Genomic DNA, 15569 nt, shown 5'->3' with positions numbered 1-15569 from the left:
TGCTTGGGCATAGATAGGGACCGCAGAGATGTAGAAGCTGGAGATAGGAAGTATGTTTCGCGACGAGACTATCCATATTTTGCTGCCGGCTTTTATACGTACAAACTTTCGGTATAGTGTCATGATCCAATGGCCAATAGACCGAGATTGCCATGAGAAAGAGCGGGGTGTGCGTCAGACTCCCAGGGAGAGTCTGACTGTATCTACAATGGTCATGGATAACAAATGTAGGACGGAGCTAATATCCAGTCTCAAATGTGTGTATCAACAGATATCTCTCAAGCTGACACTAGCACCTCCTTCCCATCACTAGCGCCGAGCTGACATTTATTGCCCCTGAGCTTTGGTGGTGTGGGTCAATGGATTTTTATCCCTGGGATGAAAGCGGCGTACGATACATTAGAGCGGTGACTCCCATTAACTTTCCTGCTATGTTGACGAGCATGCTTGTATCTACCGCGGCCGTCACATTTGCGGTCCTCGTCGGGTCCTGAGCGGCCGTTCTTACCTATGTAGGTGCAGCCAACACGCCTACCATTCTCGTCTTATCAGTTCGAATGATTTTCTAGAACAACAGACAAAAAATACTCTGAAAGCATTCTGTCGGCTTTCTTAACAAACAAACGTATGTCGACCAACCACTCGGCCGCTCCGTGGCCCCGGTTCCTGCAGGTAGGCTGCAGCGCTCCCTCGATCCTTGGCCCTTGGCGCTGGATCTGGCTAATTATTCCTTCACAGCCCAAAAGGATAATTCTAAATTACGGAAATTCGATCATCTTACTGCTGTGAACGGCTCCTGGTATTCTCATGTGTCCTTGGGATCACCTAAGCAGGACCAAGACTGGGCCAACAACACGCACTGCAGCCCCGTTCCCAAGATCTCCGACCCATCGTCATCTCCGGATCTTCGGGCGTTTGGTCCAGATGCTCTCTGAACCCAACCTGGGCATGTTCGGCACAAGTGTCAACCGGTCTCCCAGCGAGATTTCAAGGTGTAGTAACTGCATCAGGAAATGCCGAAGGCGTCCACGATATCTTGAACCCCAGCAAAGGATAGCTCTTCCATCGTTTCTCTCCAAAGTCGCTTCGCAACTTGCCCGCCTTCCGCAGTGTAGACGATTGGAGCCGAACTAGTAACCAAGACAATTGTCAGCGTTGACACAAGGGCATATACAAGGCTTACTTCGGCCCTTTACATCATATTCCGGGTCCCAAGTCCTGGACCATAATCCCAATTATACCCAAGCTAAAGACCCTCCTCGGCACTTTCGACCAAGATATTCGCCGCTTCCACCAAAGGTATGGCAGCGTAGTGCGCTATGCGCCGAACGCCATGTCTTTCACCACAAGCCAGGCCTGGAAACCCATCTACGGTCCCGCACACGGGCAGTTTCCCAAATTCTTTACCAACCAGCTACTCGAACCTCAATCCAACATCCTCAGCGCGGATGATGGAAACCACGCCTTCTCCCCAAGATCACTAGCGGAACAGGAGCCACTGGTCCACAGCTACGTCGACTTGCCGGTGCAGAAGTTGTCGGACGTGGCAGAGTCCCGTGTGCCGGCGGAGATGGGGAGGTGGTTCCACATCGCGTCCTTTGATATCATTGCCGACTTGGCCTTTGGCGAGTCTCTGGGCGGTCTCGAAAACAACAACTTGCACCACGTGGTGACCTCTGTGCTCTTATTTATAGAGAGAGGCAAGAAATTGTTCGTCCTCGATGGCTTGCTCGGCCCGCTGGCACGGCTCGTGAGGCCGGTGGTGGCGCCAGGTGTAGCGGAGGGATTCCTAAGTCAGCTCAGTTTCACTAGGAAGGCGGTAGGCAAGCGGCTGGAAAACGAATCAGACGTGTCTCGTAAGGATTTCATGCCAGGCCTGCTGCGGGGAAGAGACGAGAAGGCCATCACCTCCACGGAGGAGCTCATCACGAGCGCGAACACGCTTTTCGTGGCCGGCAGCGACACCACCGCCACATTGTTGACGGCTTGCACGTTTTACCTCCTGGCAACTCCCCACGCGCACAAGAGAGCAGTGGAAGAAGTACGGAATGCTTTCGAATCAGCGGCCGACATCAACTTCACTAATGCCACCGCACGCCTGCCTTATATGCTTGCCGTGCTCAATGAGACAGCCAGGCTTTACCCACCTGTGGCGACAGTGCTCGAGAGGTCCGTCCCCCAGACTGGAGAGCCGATCCACATTGACGGGGTATATCTTCCACCCGGGGTAAGTGATCCACCTTGGGCGGCAACCACCATCCCGAGACCCCCCCCCCCAACTTCCCAACAGTCTCCTAATATCTCACGAAAGATAACGCTGACGACGATGGATCCCTTGTGAAGACCCGCGTAGGCGTCCACATGTCCTCTGCAGGCCTGTCGGCCTCCAACTTTGCGCAGCCCGAGTCCTTTGCACCCGAGAGATGGCTGACCAGCTCGTCTCAAGACCCGTCGTCCCCGTTGTACGCCGATAAGCGGGACCCGATAAGCGGGACGCGATCCAGCCATTTTCGTACGGCCCTCGTAACTGCGTGGGCAAGCACCTGGCTTACAAAGAGATGCGCCTGATCATGGCCCGGCTGCTCTGGGAGTTGGACATGAGGCTGGACCCGTCGTCTCGCGAGTGGACTGGACGCTGCCTTACTCGCAGCACAAGACCTGGGTTGTGTGGAGGAAGCCGCCGCCGGTGGTGCACATCAAGAAGCGACAGTTTGCGATGTAGGAGTTGAAAAGCTAGCCCTAGGAATTTGCATCATCCAGTCTCGGCGTTGTGTTATACTTGCACAGATTATCGTTCTCATCTTTGGGCCTTGTTGGAAATTTGGAAGGTCTCGGGTGCTGTTTCGATATGTTGATGTTGTATTATTGAGACAGCCTGGCATTAACGTTAGAAACAGTCTATCGAATTGCATTTTCTCCTCTCTAGCTGCCCAGATATCATTCCTGCATGTAATATGCTCTCAAATCTGCGAAACATGATTCCAGGAAAACTGCCACGGCAAGAGAATTTTTGGATCCAGCTGGGACGATGTGGTACATTTGCATCAATGCTGCTGTACTCGCGGGCATAGCTCCAAGAAGTAAGATAGTCGAGCACCTTGGTGTTGTAGACTGGCTGGCTTTCTGATGTGACCGGATGAGCGCCACTGAGAGAACCCTAGCCCTGTGACACTGAAGCGGGCAATGCCAACAGCTTGCAGAATTAATAACATCTACATACCTAGGTACTGGGACACAACAGGGCTCCTGTGACCTTTTAATTCTGAGGTAGCTCATCCAAAGAGTCTCGACACCACTGCGTGACGGCAGATGTCAGACCACAAAGCTTTTCCCTGCCTGGGTTGCAAGACCACATCCCTCCAGCAACCAGTCCGGTAACTCACATCCCGCACGATCTTCACTTTGGGTGACAACCATGGGAGCTCAAGGCGTGCAGCACCCTGAGCACCCATAGCAGCACCGGGCGAGTGCTTAACCGGGGCGATGCGACGGCACACCACGCCCGTCCAAAAGGGGCCTGGCGACCCACACAGTCCGTCCGAAAAGAGTCCAGCCACCTAACCTGTCAACCTGTTTCGGCGCTTTTTAGTGTAGGGCTGAAGTGGACCCGCCCGGGTCATCTCCGAGACCACGAAGACGCGACGCACAGTACGATAATCAGATTCATGCGCACACCTCGGACGCAAGTCCCCATTCTTTCAGATACTTTGTCTGCCATAGACGGACTCTGAAAGATCAGTCTCACCGGGATCTACCCGGACCGTGCCAGGAAGAAGCACGCGTCGCCCAAGCAATATCCACGTGTGCGCGCGCTCGCGCGGCTCAGCAGCGCGAGGGCACCTCGAGCACGTCAGAGGGAGGACCACACGTTCTTGGCCAACCACAACGTTTGGGAGCTATCAGAACCTCTTATCACCACCACGCATTCGGGGCCGGCGATGGGGTTCTGGCCAGAGCACGCGAGATAAAATGGGATCAGCACGAAGGCAGAAACAGCGAGAATTTCTTCTCCCTTCAGCAGTTGTGACTCAAAGCCAGATATCGTTTTCAAAGGGGTATCTGATTTGCCTAGTAGGCAGTGTGTGGTGGTACAGGACCATTATAAAACACAGTAGTAGTGACTCGTCTCCCAAATATACACATATATACATACAAGTCCCCTTCTGGACTTCTCATCCCTCCTCCTCTTGATGATTTCTTTCCACTCGTTGATTCATGATGTGATCCTCAGCTCCAGAGGACCGATTTTGTGGTCGCATCGTTCATTAATCCACACACGCATTCTTGCTCTCAAGTACTGTCCCTTAGACAGCATTGCTGGGCCCAGAGGGCTCACCATCGTGGTGTCCAGCAGCGGGGGTCTCGGGCTTGGAGAAGTCGCGCGCGCCGGGCTTGAAGTGCATCCTGTCGGTGGTGACGGGCTCGTCGAGGGGCTTCCAGGACTTTGACTTCCAGGGGATGACGCCAAGGACGTACATGGAGTCGACCTCCTCGAGGGAGCGGCCCTGGGACTCGTTGACGAAGAAGAAGGTGATGAGGACACCGAGGAAGCAGCAGCCGGCGAAGACGTAACCGTAGCGGTAGCTGATGGCGGCGGTGATCCAGGGGGTGAAGAAGGAGATGAGGAAGTTCCACAGCCAGTTGGCGGCGGTGCAGAGCGCCATGGCGACGGCACGGTAGCGGGACGGGAACATTTCACCGACAATGGCCCAGACAAGAGGTCCCCACTATTTGAGTGCGGGTTAGCGGAGTCGATCTCACGAAAGAGTGTGTTTTATGGGGCATGTAGAAACTTACGGTAACAGCAAAGCCGACGATGAAGAAGCAAGCGGAGGCAATCATAGCAGAGCCAACGGAGGAGTTGGTACGGGCGTTAGGGTCGTTGGGGTTGCCATCGGGGTACAGGGCGAACGAGCCCAGGGAGGCGAAGATGATGAGCCACATGAACATCCAGACACCGCCGACGATCATGGAGATACGGCGGCCGAACTTCTGGCCGACGTACAGACCACCGAAGGTGGAGAAGACGTTGACGGCACCGAGGATCATGGAGGTGATGTACGAGTTGGAGATACCGACGGACGAGAAGATCTGGGTACCGTAGTAGAAGAAGAAGTTGGCGCCGGTGAGCTGCTGCAGGGCCTGCAGGGACATGCCGACGAGGACACGACGGAGCATAGCCGGGGCAGTGAAGATCTCGAACCACTTGGGCTCACCGTCGGCAACCTCAGCCTCGTACTTCTCGCGAATCTCGGCCAGATCGTGCTGGACCTCCGGGTGGTCGGGCTCGACGCAGGAGATAAGAGCCAGGGTCTGGGCAGCCTCGGCCTCACCACCACGGCGGTACTGCCAGCGGGGAGACTCGCGCATGGTCAGCATGCCGGCACCCATGATGGCGGGGGCGATGAAACCGATGCCCATGGTGATGCGCCATGAGCTCTCGGACTCGATGGCCTCGGTACCGTAGTTGACACAGTAGGCGACGAAGATACCAAGGGTGATGAACAGCTGGTAGGCGGAGACGAGGGCACCACGGGCCTGGCGGGGCGCGGTCTCGGACTGGTACATTGGCGTCAGGACGGAGAGCGCACCGATGCCGAAGCCGTCAATAAGACGGCCAATGACGACCTGGTACCACTTGTCTGTGGTGGTAATGCAGACGACGTTGCCGACGATGTAGACGATGCACCAGAAGGTGATGGAGTACTTGCGGCCGAACTTATCGGCGACGGGAGCAGAGACCAGAGCGCCAACCAGGCAACCAGCGCAGAGCATGGCGACCATCAGACCTTGCCGGACGTTACCGAGACTCAGGACGCCGTTCTTTTGGGTGTCGCCGAAGTGGTCCCTGAAGTTTGCCATTTGCGTGTAACCGGAGATGGAACCACCTTCCCATCCGAAGATGAAACCACCGAGAGAGACCAGCAGGCCCATGACGGTGACCCGGAGGTTGAGGACCTTGACGGGAGGGTAGTTGCCGGCATAGTCGTTGGCGGCGGTCTCCTTCTCGTGGCCATTTGGTGGCGTTGAGGCACCGCTGGCCGGTGTTTCTGCCGCAGACATATTTGTTGATGTGATATTGGCCGTGCGATACACGCGTTGTTGGGATTGGAGGTGTCGCAAAGCAGGGCGATGTCGAGTAGGACTCGAGGGGAGAGATGTAGATTTAGATCTGGGGAAAGATGCTTAGATGTACGAGGTGTGAAGCCTGATCGTAATGATGTCCAAGCACCAAGACCATAGCGGGATCAAGAGCTTTTATGGGCTGGGGAAGAATTCCATGGTGGCTTCTGCGGGCATGTCACGAGGGTGACTCCAGACCTCCGTAGTCTTCTCCATGGGCTAGTGGCATGGAGACACTGGAGAACAGTCGCCGGGGCGTCCAGCTTGGGGAGCGTGACCGACCAGGTTTGGGTATCGTGGGGTGACAAAACATTGCATTGTCACCACAGGTATCTCGGGCGGGTCCAGCGGAACCCTCCTGGACGCGGCGGTGGTTTGGCGTGCGACCCGGGGGCCATCGGGGGGCCATGGTCGAGAGCCAAAGGCCTGGAATGATCGTCACGGTCTGGGCGATGAACCTTGTGGGGATGCACGAATCTTTTTGCGGAGCTGCACCTGGAGATCTCTCATCATCCGCAAAACGTCCGCGCCGAGAGTACGCCCGAAAGAGAGAAAATAAACCGCAACCTCTGGCGATGGGCCGGCGACAGTCGCATGATTGCTCGCCAACCTCCCCGTAGAGGAGGATGCCATCCTGCCTGAGAATGCAACACACGACGTGCCATCACGGGAATAGGAGGCCGTTGTTGAGGCCGGGCGAGGCGATCGTGGCTGGTCGAGTCTAGTCCCAGTAGCTCGGAGACTTGGCCGAGCGGCCATCGTGCAGCGGAGGCGTGGTTCTCCAGACGGTGGCTTGATTAGATCAGCCTCACCTCGACGACACCCCACGGTTCCATCGCCAGGGTCCGGGGTGCGGCACTACGAGGAACGGCCGAAAAATCACCAGCTCTAAAGCACGAGCCGTTCATTGCAGGATGGCACCGCGCGGGCGAGACTGTGACGTAACCAGCGAGCGTGCAGCTCTGGAGACGTGGTGCAGTCTGTGAGGGCGTGAGGGCTGTCCAACTTTTCGCGCGCCACCGACTGACTCGAGGCAGGTCGAAGAGCTTGCTGAGGTTCCTTACGAATTTGCGCCGGCATGGGACGAGAGACAGGAGTGGCTACTGCGAGTCGACTGCGAGTCGTCCGATCTGGACTCGGACGATCGCCGTCCTTGGAAGACACAACGAGACCGGCTGATTAAACTGGGGCGCAGAGATGTGTCGTTGCGTGGGGCCAAGCCGCCAAGTCACGAATGCCGAGGCGGCTCCCGCCAGCCAGCGGCCTGAATATCACATCAGAGAGGACCAGATGCCGTGTGCAGGTACCCACTGTTAGGACCCGTCAAACGGGCCGTTTGGTCGGGAAAGTCGGATCTCGCTAGGGACCCATGAGGATCAAATTTTGAGCCGCAGAGCCTCCGAGATGGCACGTCCTTCGCCTGAGGCTCGGAAGAGCGAGGTCGACGGCAGCGCCACGCCAGCAGGCACCTCCCTGTCTTGGGCTGTCAATACGATAGTGGTCCAGGTCGAATGAGACCGGGAAAACGCGGCCGGCTCCATGAATATTACATCGTCATGAAGACGGACAAAATGCCGCCCGTTTCCAAGAAACAACGAAACCTGGCTGACGTAGGAGATTGATACTCCTTGGCCACGTTTTCTTCACCCGAATGCCACCCTGGCATTGAAGTTAAGCATTATATCTGAAATCCCGCAATGTTGATACAGCGAGGTTGACTGCGCGAGATAGAGAGAAAACTGTTGGGAGACAGTGCATAGATATTCCGCCGACGTTGCATCCCGCCGAGCGTCGCTGCGAAAGATTCGCCGATCCCTAACCCCTTTCCACGGTGGACTGCCTGTCTGACCGACAGCGGCCCATCAATGCTTCTGCACTTGCAGAGCATCGTGTCCCATTCCAATCAGAGTCATGGCCAACTTCCATGATCGTGAAGATTGACGAAGCAGCAGAACGCTGCCATGATTCCTGCCCCTCTGATCTTGTTCCCAGAACTGAGCAGCGACAGCAAACCAAGGCAATTGTCCCGAGGTACGCCCTACGCTTGCTAGACGCCTTGGGCGGAAATTGCCCGACATCGCCTTTGCAAGTAGGTACCTGTGCTTGCGGGGAGTGATAGCGACCTCGCGTGGTTGGACTGGAGCCGGACGAGCTGACCCGGAGGAGGAACGGAGAGGCCGCGAGATGGAATGACCCAGGCAGCAGGAGACCGGAACTGGCCAGCTGAGATTCGATTGTAGCAGCTTGCTCGGTTCCAACACACATCGCCAGGCAAATGCCCCGGGCATCAAGACTTTCTATGACGCATGCTGCCTCAATCGTCGTAGTCGAGTAGGAGTGTCCGAAACGTCATTTCTTCTTGTAGGGGCTGCATGGTACGGCCCACGAGTCGCTTCAACATCGGTCGATCAGGTGTAGGCTGCATCGTGGTCGAGCCCTCATCATTGCTGCCAGCAGTTGTCCGTGTCGCTACGGCAGGGGGTGACCTGCTTTGCAGTCATCGTATTCCTTCTCCGAGCGATGTGAGGGCTCGCACCCTCTTTATAGATATTCCGAATGAGTCAAAATGCGTTGAGGTCGACAGCGTTTGAACACACGTGGAGACCTGATGCAGCGTCGTGCTGGAAAAGTCTGCACGTCTGACATTGTGGAACAGCGTATAACACCATAGCTGGATGCTGAACCTTACCTCTGAATTTTCCCTGCCCTCCACGAAGGTTCTCGTTGCACTGCTTGGTTGATGCGGGTCTTGAGTGAAACCCTGTCGTCCTCGATTGCGAGATTCGAACAACTCAGCCCCAGCGCGGTGAAGACAATGCCCATCCTGCACGCAACGTCAGCTGAGCCCCCTCCTCTCTGGCCAAGATTGCTCGACTTCTGGAGGTAATCATCATTCCACGAATCTGCAGAGCATACGAGGACAACATGGCGAATACTGTTTGCCCAGCCCGACTGCAAAGGCTATGGTGTTGATAGTCCTGAAGCCGCAAGGGTCTTCACCCTGATCTGTCGCTGCGGCTTGCGCTGTCAAAATCCACGGAATATGGCCGCGTTGCACAATGAGCTCCACCGGTGTCTTTGACCCAATTTTCGCTAGGACCAGATGCGACCTTGACAGGACTATCAGTGGCAAGGTGGGCTGCCCGCGGAGTGATCAAGCTTGCTGGTGAGATGTGGTCGGCTGTGCTGTTCTTGTCGCAAGCCGTTCCAAGCAGTACCGATGGTAGTAGCATGCATAAAGTGTCCACCATCAGCGGCTGCGTCATATCATATGTAAGCCGTCTTTGTAGCTGATTTTCCCATGATTCCCACCTCTTTGGTATGGGTGTCGTCGGCGGTCGGTCGATGCGTGGTCAAAGGATATCGCCGCCTAAATCCTGAGGCTGTCCCATTGCTTGGCATGCCTAGAGCCAACTCTCACCTCGAAATGGGACATGCAAGTCTTTGCTGGTGATGATACCGATTCTCGACGCGGGTTTCCAAAGCCCGGTGGTTCGTATCATACCGCAGTGAGCGATCGACTCCCCCGTTCCATCCTGATGATCGAGTCTGCCGCTGGAGTGGAGCAGCTTGCCGATTGGCTTCGCTGGGGTCTGGTTCAGTGCATCACTGGATGTGTGCATTAGCGGAAAGAGTGTCTCTCAATGGCGACCTCGCCATAGATTTGGACTCTATCCATGGAGGAGGCGGGGTCTTCGGAGTACCAGCTCTGTCCGCGGTCAGTTTGATATTTTCTCAACGGAAAGAAAGACAGGGAACGACCCAAGACCTTACACTCCAGGGGGTCGTGTTGAGAGGAAATCAGTACTGAAGCCCGTTTCTGATTCTCAATGTGAGTCTGCAGCTCAGATCTCTTGCATGCACCAGGTTGCCCGCGTGCGCCTATACTGCGCAAGACGGTGGTTTGCTGTTGCGTTTTGACCAGAACTTTCTCTTATCGTACGCATGAAGGAATCATGTTGATGCTTGAGGGGGCCTCACAGTTGAGGCCATGATCCGACGCGATCCCTCAGCCTTCCCGAGGTCAGCTTGCTCCACGCTGAGATTGTACAGGCCGCAGCGCCTCGCCTGCTCCTTTTCCAGTCAAAGGCACTTGAAGAGGAACGACTGCCAAGACCGTCATGGCCATCATATTTGACAACACTACCGTGCGTCTAGTCTGCTGACTGTATGGTGTCACCTTGGTTCTGGTCGATGACGGAAAATTGCTCCCTGACAATATCGCGCCAAAGGATGCCACTCAAGTGAGCGGCTGGTCTGGCTGACAGGGAGGTATCATTCCGGTGCAGGGCATCATTGTACGATACCACACGACGGTTGTGTGCCTCCAGAGCCAAGTGTTTAGCGTCTGGCGGAAAGGAACAGGCAGACGCATGAAGTGTGATTCAAGGGTGAGAATGGACGAGCTGTCTTCTCACGGTTGTCTGTGAGATGACGACGATGGGAGGAGCATCGTGGGATGGCAAGCATGGAAAGGAGGAGGCAGGCGCCAGACGAACACGAAAGAGAAGGGGAGAAAAGAGCACAACAGAGCACAACACAGCTGGGCAGAGAAGAAGAACGGTGGAGGTTATGGGCAAAGCCGCGTGAGAAGGGAAGAAACCTGTGTCTGGTAGTGTCTGGGGCACAAAGTCGGGAACCAGTCGTCGTGCTTGAAATTCTGGGGAAGTTGGCAGAGCCCCAGGTCGAGAGTGAACCGAGAGCAAACCCCAGCCGGGGTGTTGTGCTCTGGAACGTGGGGGCTTCCGTTATATTACACGAGGAAATGTCCTTTTACCTGGGCTCGGCATTCCTACCAGGTTGTCTCGGGTGTCTGGTGGAATGCAGGCAGACGGTCGGACAGGCCGTGGTACTGTCCTCAGACTGGCCAGCCTGGCAAATCCTCCCAGCTTCGAGCGGCGCTCGAGGTGATTCTGAGCCGACCTTTGCCAGGATGCGCAGCACAAGGAGGGCTAGCAGTAATTTTCTCCAGCGTTCTCACACTTGTGCGAAGTCCACGAGACGAGATTCTCGCGGCAAGGAAACGTGCGATAAAGATCCGTGTTCCTGTGCGGGAGGGCCAATTGAAACACAGAGCACTCGTACCTTGATGCCAACACGTCCATCCGTGCTCTTGGGGCTTGTGTTGCCGGGATCGTGGCGACTGCCCTCGTGTGTGTGTTGAAGGCATCGAGTGGTTGAGCAGCGCTGATGGATGTCGAACGAACTGGTGGGTGGGCAACCCCAGGAACCCCCACACTTCCCAGGTCGCCCAGCTGTATCCCCACATGGAGCAAGCAGCGCACCAGACAGGGGTCGCCGCAGATTTTACAGAACACCACCCGACTATACCCGTCAGCAGCTCATCCGGAGCAGGCCATCCATGCAACTCATCCATCACCACCATCACTAGCATCATCAACATCGTCAACATCGTCGTCAACATCACCACGTGACCATCACCCTGCAGATCCTTGATCCCGAACCTGACAAGTCTCACCTCTCACCTCTCACCTTGCGCCCGATCCCAGTGCACAAGGCTGTCAGACCACTCCATGTCCAATTGATTCAACACCCGCGTCTTCGCATCCATCATCATCTCCCCCTCCCACAGCCCTCAGCTGAGCCGCCAGGATGGTCACCACCCGCTCCTCCGCCGCAGCCCAGGCGCGCTCACGATCAGGCACACCGGCCACCCAGCCCACGCCGTCCCCCGCCAAAAAAGCAACCCCCAGCATCGACCCCGCTACCAAGAAGCGGACTATCGCCCACATGAACAAGGACCACACCGACGACATGTCCGCCATCCTGCAGCACTACTCCCACCTGTCCGTCTCGCAGGCCGACGGCGCGGAGATGCTAGACATTGACCTCACTGCCATGACCATTCGCTCCGCGTCGGGCACACATACCGTCCCTGTTACCCCTCCCATGGACACCTGGGACGACCGCCGGGTGAGGCTGGTGGCCATGACGGCCGACGCGCGCAAGGCCCTGGGGCTCGACGACGACGACGGTCACGACGTCGCCCCGGCCGCCACCCCGGCCGCCGAGGACACGAGCACGAGCTCCGGCCCTGGCGCACAGCCCGCGGCCCCGCGCCACGTCCCTCCCCAAGGCACAGACTGGATCAGCTTCGCGGGCGTGTCCTTCTACTTCCTCTGCGCAGGCCTTGTCTACAGCAAGCTCGTGACCCCGGAGTCCCCCGCCTGGCGCGCCCTCGAGGCCGTCCGCTTCCCCCAGGGCCCCGTGGGCTTCATCTGGCTGGTCGAGGCGCTCTTCATGCCCGTGCTGGCCATCCACGTCGCCGAGGCCTGGTGGATGGACCGCTCGCGCCTCGCCCCGGCCGGTGTGGCCCGCGGCTCGAGGGTCTGGCTCCTGTGGGTCTGCAACGCCTTCCTCGAGGGCGTGCCGGCGTACCGGCGGTGGGATCGGGTCGTCAAGGCCAAGGCCGACTAGGTGGCCTCATTGCGTGTCGAGAATGAAATTCCCCGTTTGTTTGTTGCTAGTACCTCCTGCTCCCTGTGACCTGTGTATGCTTGATTTCTCTCGATCCGCTTCCTGCAGCTAGCCGTTGCGCACAAACCTCTCGTCAGTAGCATGGGTGCTGTTCGTTATAGGAATAAGCCTCTCCTCACCAGTAGCTGTCAAACAGATACTCCATGGCGTTGGTCGTGTAGAGTAAATACGCAAAAACAAATCAAGTCAAATGCTACCATGGCGTCTTGCCGGACCCTCATTGCGTAGAATAACAGGCCTTTGAAAAGGTGCATCTAGCCGCAAAGGATCACATTGCATACATGTGTAAACGCGCAGGCGCAAGGAGGCAAACTGGATCAACAGGGAAAGCGTAAAAGTAAACCAAATAAGAGACACTGTGGGGAATGAACGAGGTTTCCGTGTCTTTGCTGCCGAACACCCCAAAAGTACGACGTATGAAGATCTACGACGTTGGGTCAGGGGTTGAAGCTCGGACGGTGAGGTCGGTATTTCAGCCTATACATGCTTCCTCGCCTGGCTTGGGATCAGGAACCACGCGGGCAAAGAAACAAAAAAGCAGACACCATTTTTCAAAAACATGAACTCCATGTAATGCACCGAATTGCGGGCCAGGTCCAGGCCCAACACTCGATATCGAAAGAATTTATATAGACAGGCGTATCTTCACGCATCGTATATTAATGATTACACATCACCCGATCAGGCGGGCATCTCATGCCCGGGTCACAACGGGGTCCAGCACTATGCCACCTGGCGCCGACAGGATGGGGCTTTTCCGTTGCTGACAGACAGGCGTTGGTCTATTTCACCTGCAAGTGCCTGATCCCAATACCTAAGAGCTCGTGTAATGAAGGTATTCCCTCCACTGCGAGCCAAGCGATGCCTGCGGCGCGTTACATGTCAGTATACATGCCCTGATATCACAGTGTGGGAGGGTTAAGATCGGGCCAGAACTCACCTGTGTAGACCACCAGCTTCGTGACAACCTCCACGTCATATTTGACTCTTGGCTTGACCAGCCGCGAGAACATCTCCTTCTCGCCCAGCTCGTCCTCCTGGTCCTGCTGCACAAAGATCATGTCTCCCTGCTCCTCCTCCGGCTCCTCTCTCACCATGGGCGTGCTCGGGCTGGGCGACCTCCGCAGGTCCGGGCTCGCGCGGGTGATCATGACCCGCGCCGCCCCGTGGCCCATCTGGTGCTCATAGTCGGCCAGGGCGGTCGACCTCCCCGCGGCGTGGTGGTCCTTATCCTCACTGCTCGTGATGGAGAGCGCCGCCCCGTCCGCCTGGAACCTCTCGCGCAGGTCCCCGTGGCTCTTCATGCTCCCGTTGGACCCGATGCTCTCGCGCCGCCTGCGCTCCCTGTACGCCAGCGCCTCGTACGCGTCCGCCGCGCTCTGCGGCCCGATCGACACGCTCCTCCCCCTCGTGGGCGCCCTCAGCGTCTTGACGAACCCGGGGAAGTCCCTCATCGTGGGCAGGACGTTGTCCGTGCGCAGCCTGAGAAGGTTGGGGATGTTCTTATACTCGGACGCCGGCACGAAAAAGCGCCTCGGGAGCGACACGCCAAGCCGCTCGACGACGCGGAAAACGTACGGTAGTGACTTGAGCAGGAAGGGCTTCATGGTCTCCCGCCATACTATGATCGTCAGTACGCCGAAGACGATGCGCCCAATTGTCATGGGCCAGCTGAGACCCGGGAAGGGCCCGTCCAGGTTGGCGGCGCCCAGGTGCCACAGGCCGGCCTCTAGTCCTATCATAACACCGGCAAAGGCAACTGAGTCATCGAAACAGGGGCAGTCATCGGCGGGCTCGGGGTGAACCCTTACTAGGACGATGATGGTCAGGGCGACGAGTAACGGCGCGGTCCAGCCACTAGCTTGGAGGTACGCATCGAACGGCGGGCCGTAATAGAACTCGACCAGCGAAATGGCAGCCCCCATGGCGGAGCCAATGATGACGTCGAGAAACCCATGCATGCCACAGTACAGGCGACCGATGATGATCGATGCCGCGTAAAAATACCCCAGCAGTTCAAACATTAGCGCCGTCGTCGGAGAGAGAGAGCTCTCGCCAGACCGCAGGCACAGCACAGCATACACAGCAACAGAGACGGCGTTTGCAGAATGCGTGGAAGGGAAGCCGTACTCGAGGGCGGCGGAGCCTGACATGGTAATCCGGTTCAGCGGGGGCGACAGAGGCCGGGGCAGCGAGAACATGTCCTTGATGAAGCCTGTGAAGAAAACACCCTCGGCCAGGATGTGTACCAGTCCCTTGCCGAACGCTGGGAACCCACACCAGAACAATATGGGCAGGCCGATCATGAAGAAGGTGTGGGTGCCGAGGTTGGCCGTAATTGCGAAGTAGCTATCGAGGGCGGGCGTGCGCACGGCGTCCTGAAAGTATGCGAGGTAGGGCGTCTCCCACCGAATCAGAGGGAGCATGGCTTGCCGGAGGTCGTACCGCCATGATGGAAGTGTTTGTCTGTCTTTGTGGCACGAGAGTTAGCCAAGTGAGCCCAGGCCAGATTGTTGCGTCTGCTGGCCTCGTCGTCCTGAGCCGAGGCCAGGAGCGGGAGGGAATGCGACAGCAGGGAGTGCACGACGATGCGCTTGCCGTGTGGGAAGCATGCAGACGAGCGCGAGGCAGGAGCCAGAAGCGAAGTGCACCAGGACGGGCAGATAGACGGCGACATACAGTGGTCCAGGCTCCTCAAGCCGGCGTCGATGACCTCGCCCTTGGCCTCGTGGCCGTTGGGCAGATCCGAGTCTGCGCTGTGCAGATTAGAGTTGGGCGGGGCATCGTGGAGCTCTGAGCCTGAGCCGGAGCCATGATTTGATCGATTCATGGACCACAGATCGGTTCCCTCCTCCTCATGTGTCCAGCCTGCCTCGGTTCGTGATGCTGCGCTTCAGAGACACGGGTCGAAGAGGCATTGACCGGGTTGAGAGGAGTGGCGTGAAGCC

At 57.1% G+C, this 15569-nt stretch overlaps 4 protein-coding genes across 4 annotated transcripts; 2 read left to right on the top strand and 2 right to left on the bottom strand.

Annotated features, from left to right (window-relative positions):
• Positions 1-1333: 1333 nt before the first annotated feature.
• INS49_011451 (uncharacterized protein) lies at positions 1334-2722 on the top strand (the record flags this gene model as incomplete). The annotated part of the gene is made up of 3 exons (XM_043172168.1): positions 1334-2227; positions 2344-2512; positions 2559-2722. The coding sequence occupies 3 exons, from the start codon at positions 1334-1336 to the stop codon at positions 2720-2722; spliced, it is 1227 nt and encodes a 408-aa protein (XP_043023913.1).
• A 1582-nt stretch (positions 2723-4304) lies between these two features.
• Positions 4305-6063, bottom strand: INS49_011450 (uncharacterized protein; the record flags this gene model as incomplete). The annotated part of the gene is made up of 2 exons (XM_043172167.1): positions 4305-4727; positions 4798-6063. 2 exons carry the CDS (start codon positions 6061-6063, stop codon positions 4305-4307), a joined length of 1689 nt encoding a protein of 562 aa, XP_043023912.1.
• A 5673-nt stretch (positions 6064-11736) lies between these two features.
• On the top strand, positions 11737-12561 carry INS49_011449 (uncharacterized protein; the record flags this gene model as incomplete). The annotated part of the gene is made up of 1 exon (XM_043172166.1): positions 11737-12561. The coding sequence occupies one exon, from the start codon at positions 11737-11739 to the stop codon at positions 12559-12561; it is 825 nt and encodes a 274-aa protein (XP_043023911.1).
• Positions 12562-13403: 842 nt separating this feature from the next.
• INS49_011448 (uncharacterized protein) lies at positions 13404-15451 on the bottom strand (the record flags this gene model as incomplete). The annotated part of the gene is made up of 3 exons (XM_043172165.1): positions 13404-13486; positions 13562-15091; positions 15301-15451. 3 exons carry the CDS (start codon positions 15449-15451, stop codon positions 13404-13406), a joined length of 1764 nt encoding a protein of 587 aa, XP_043023910.1.
• Between the last annotated feature and the right edge of the window lie 118 nt (positions 15452-15569).

Source organism: Diaporthe citri (genome assembly GCF_014595645.1).
Source record: "Diaporthe citri strain NFHF-8-4 chromosome Unknown scaffold_5, whole genome shotgun sequence".
Classification (NCBI taxonomy): Eukaryota; Fungi; Ascomycota; class Sordariomycetes; order Diaporthales; family Diaporthaceae; genus Diaporthe; species Diaporthe citri.
The sequence above is the reverse complement of the archived record's forward strand: the minus strand, read 5'-3'. Positions and strand labels throughout refer to the sequence as shown.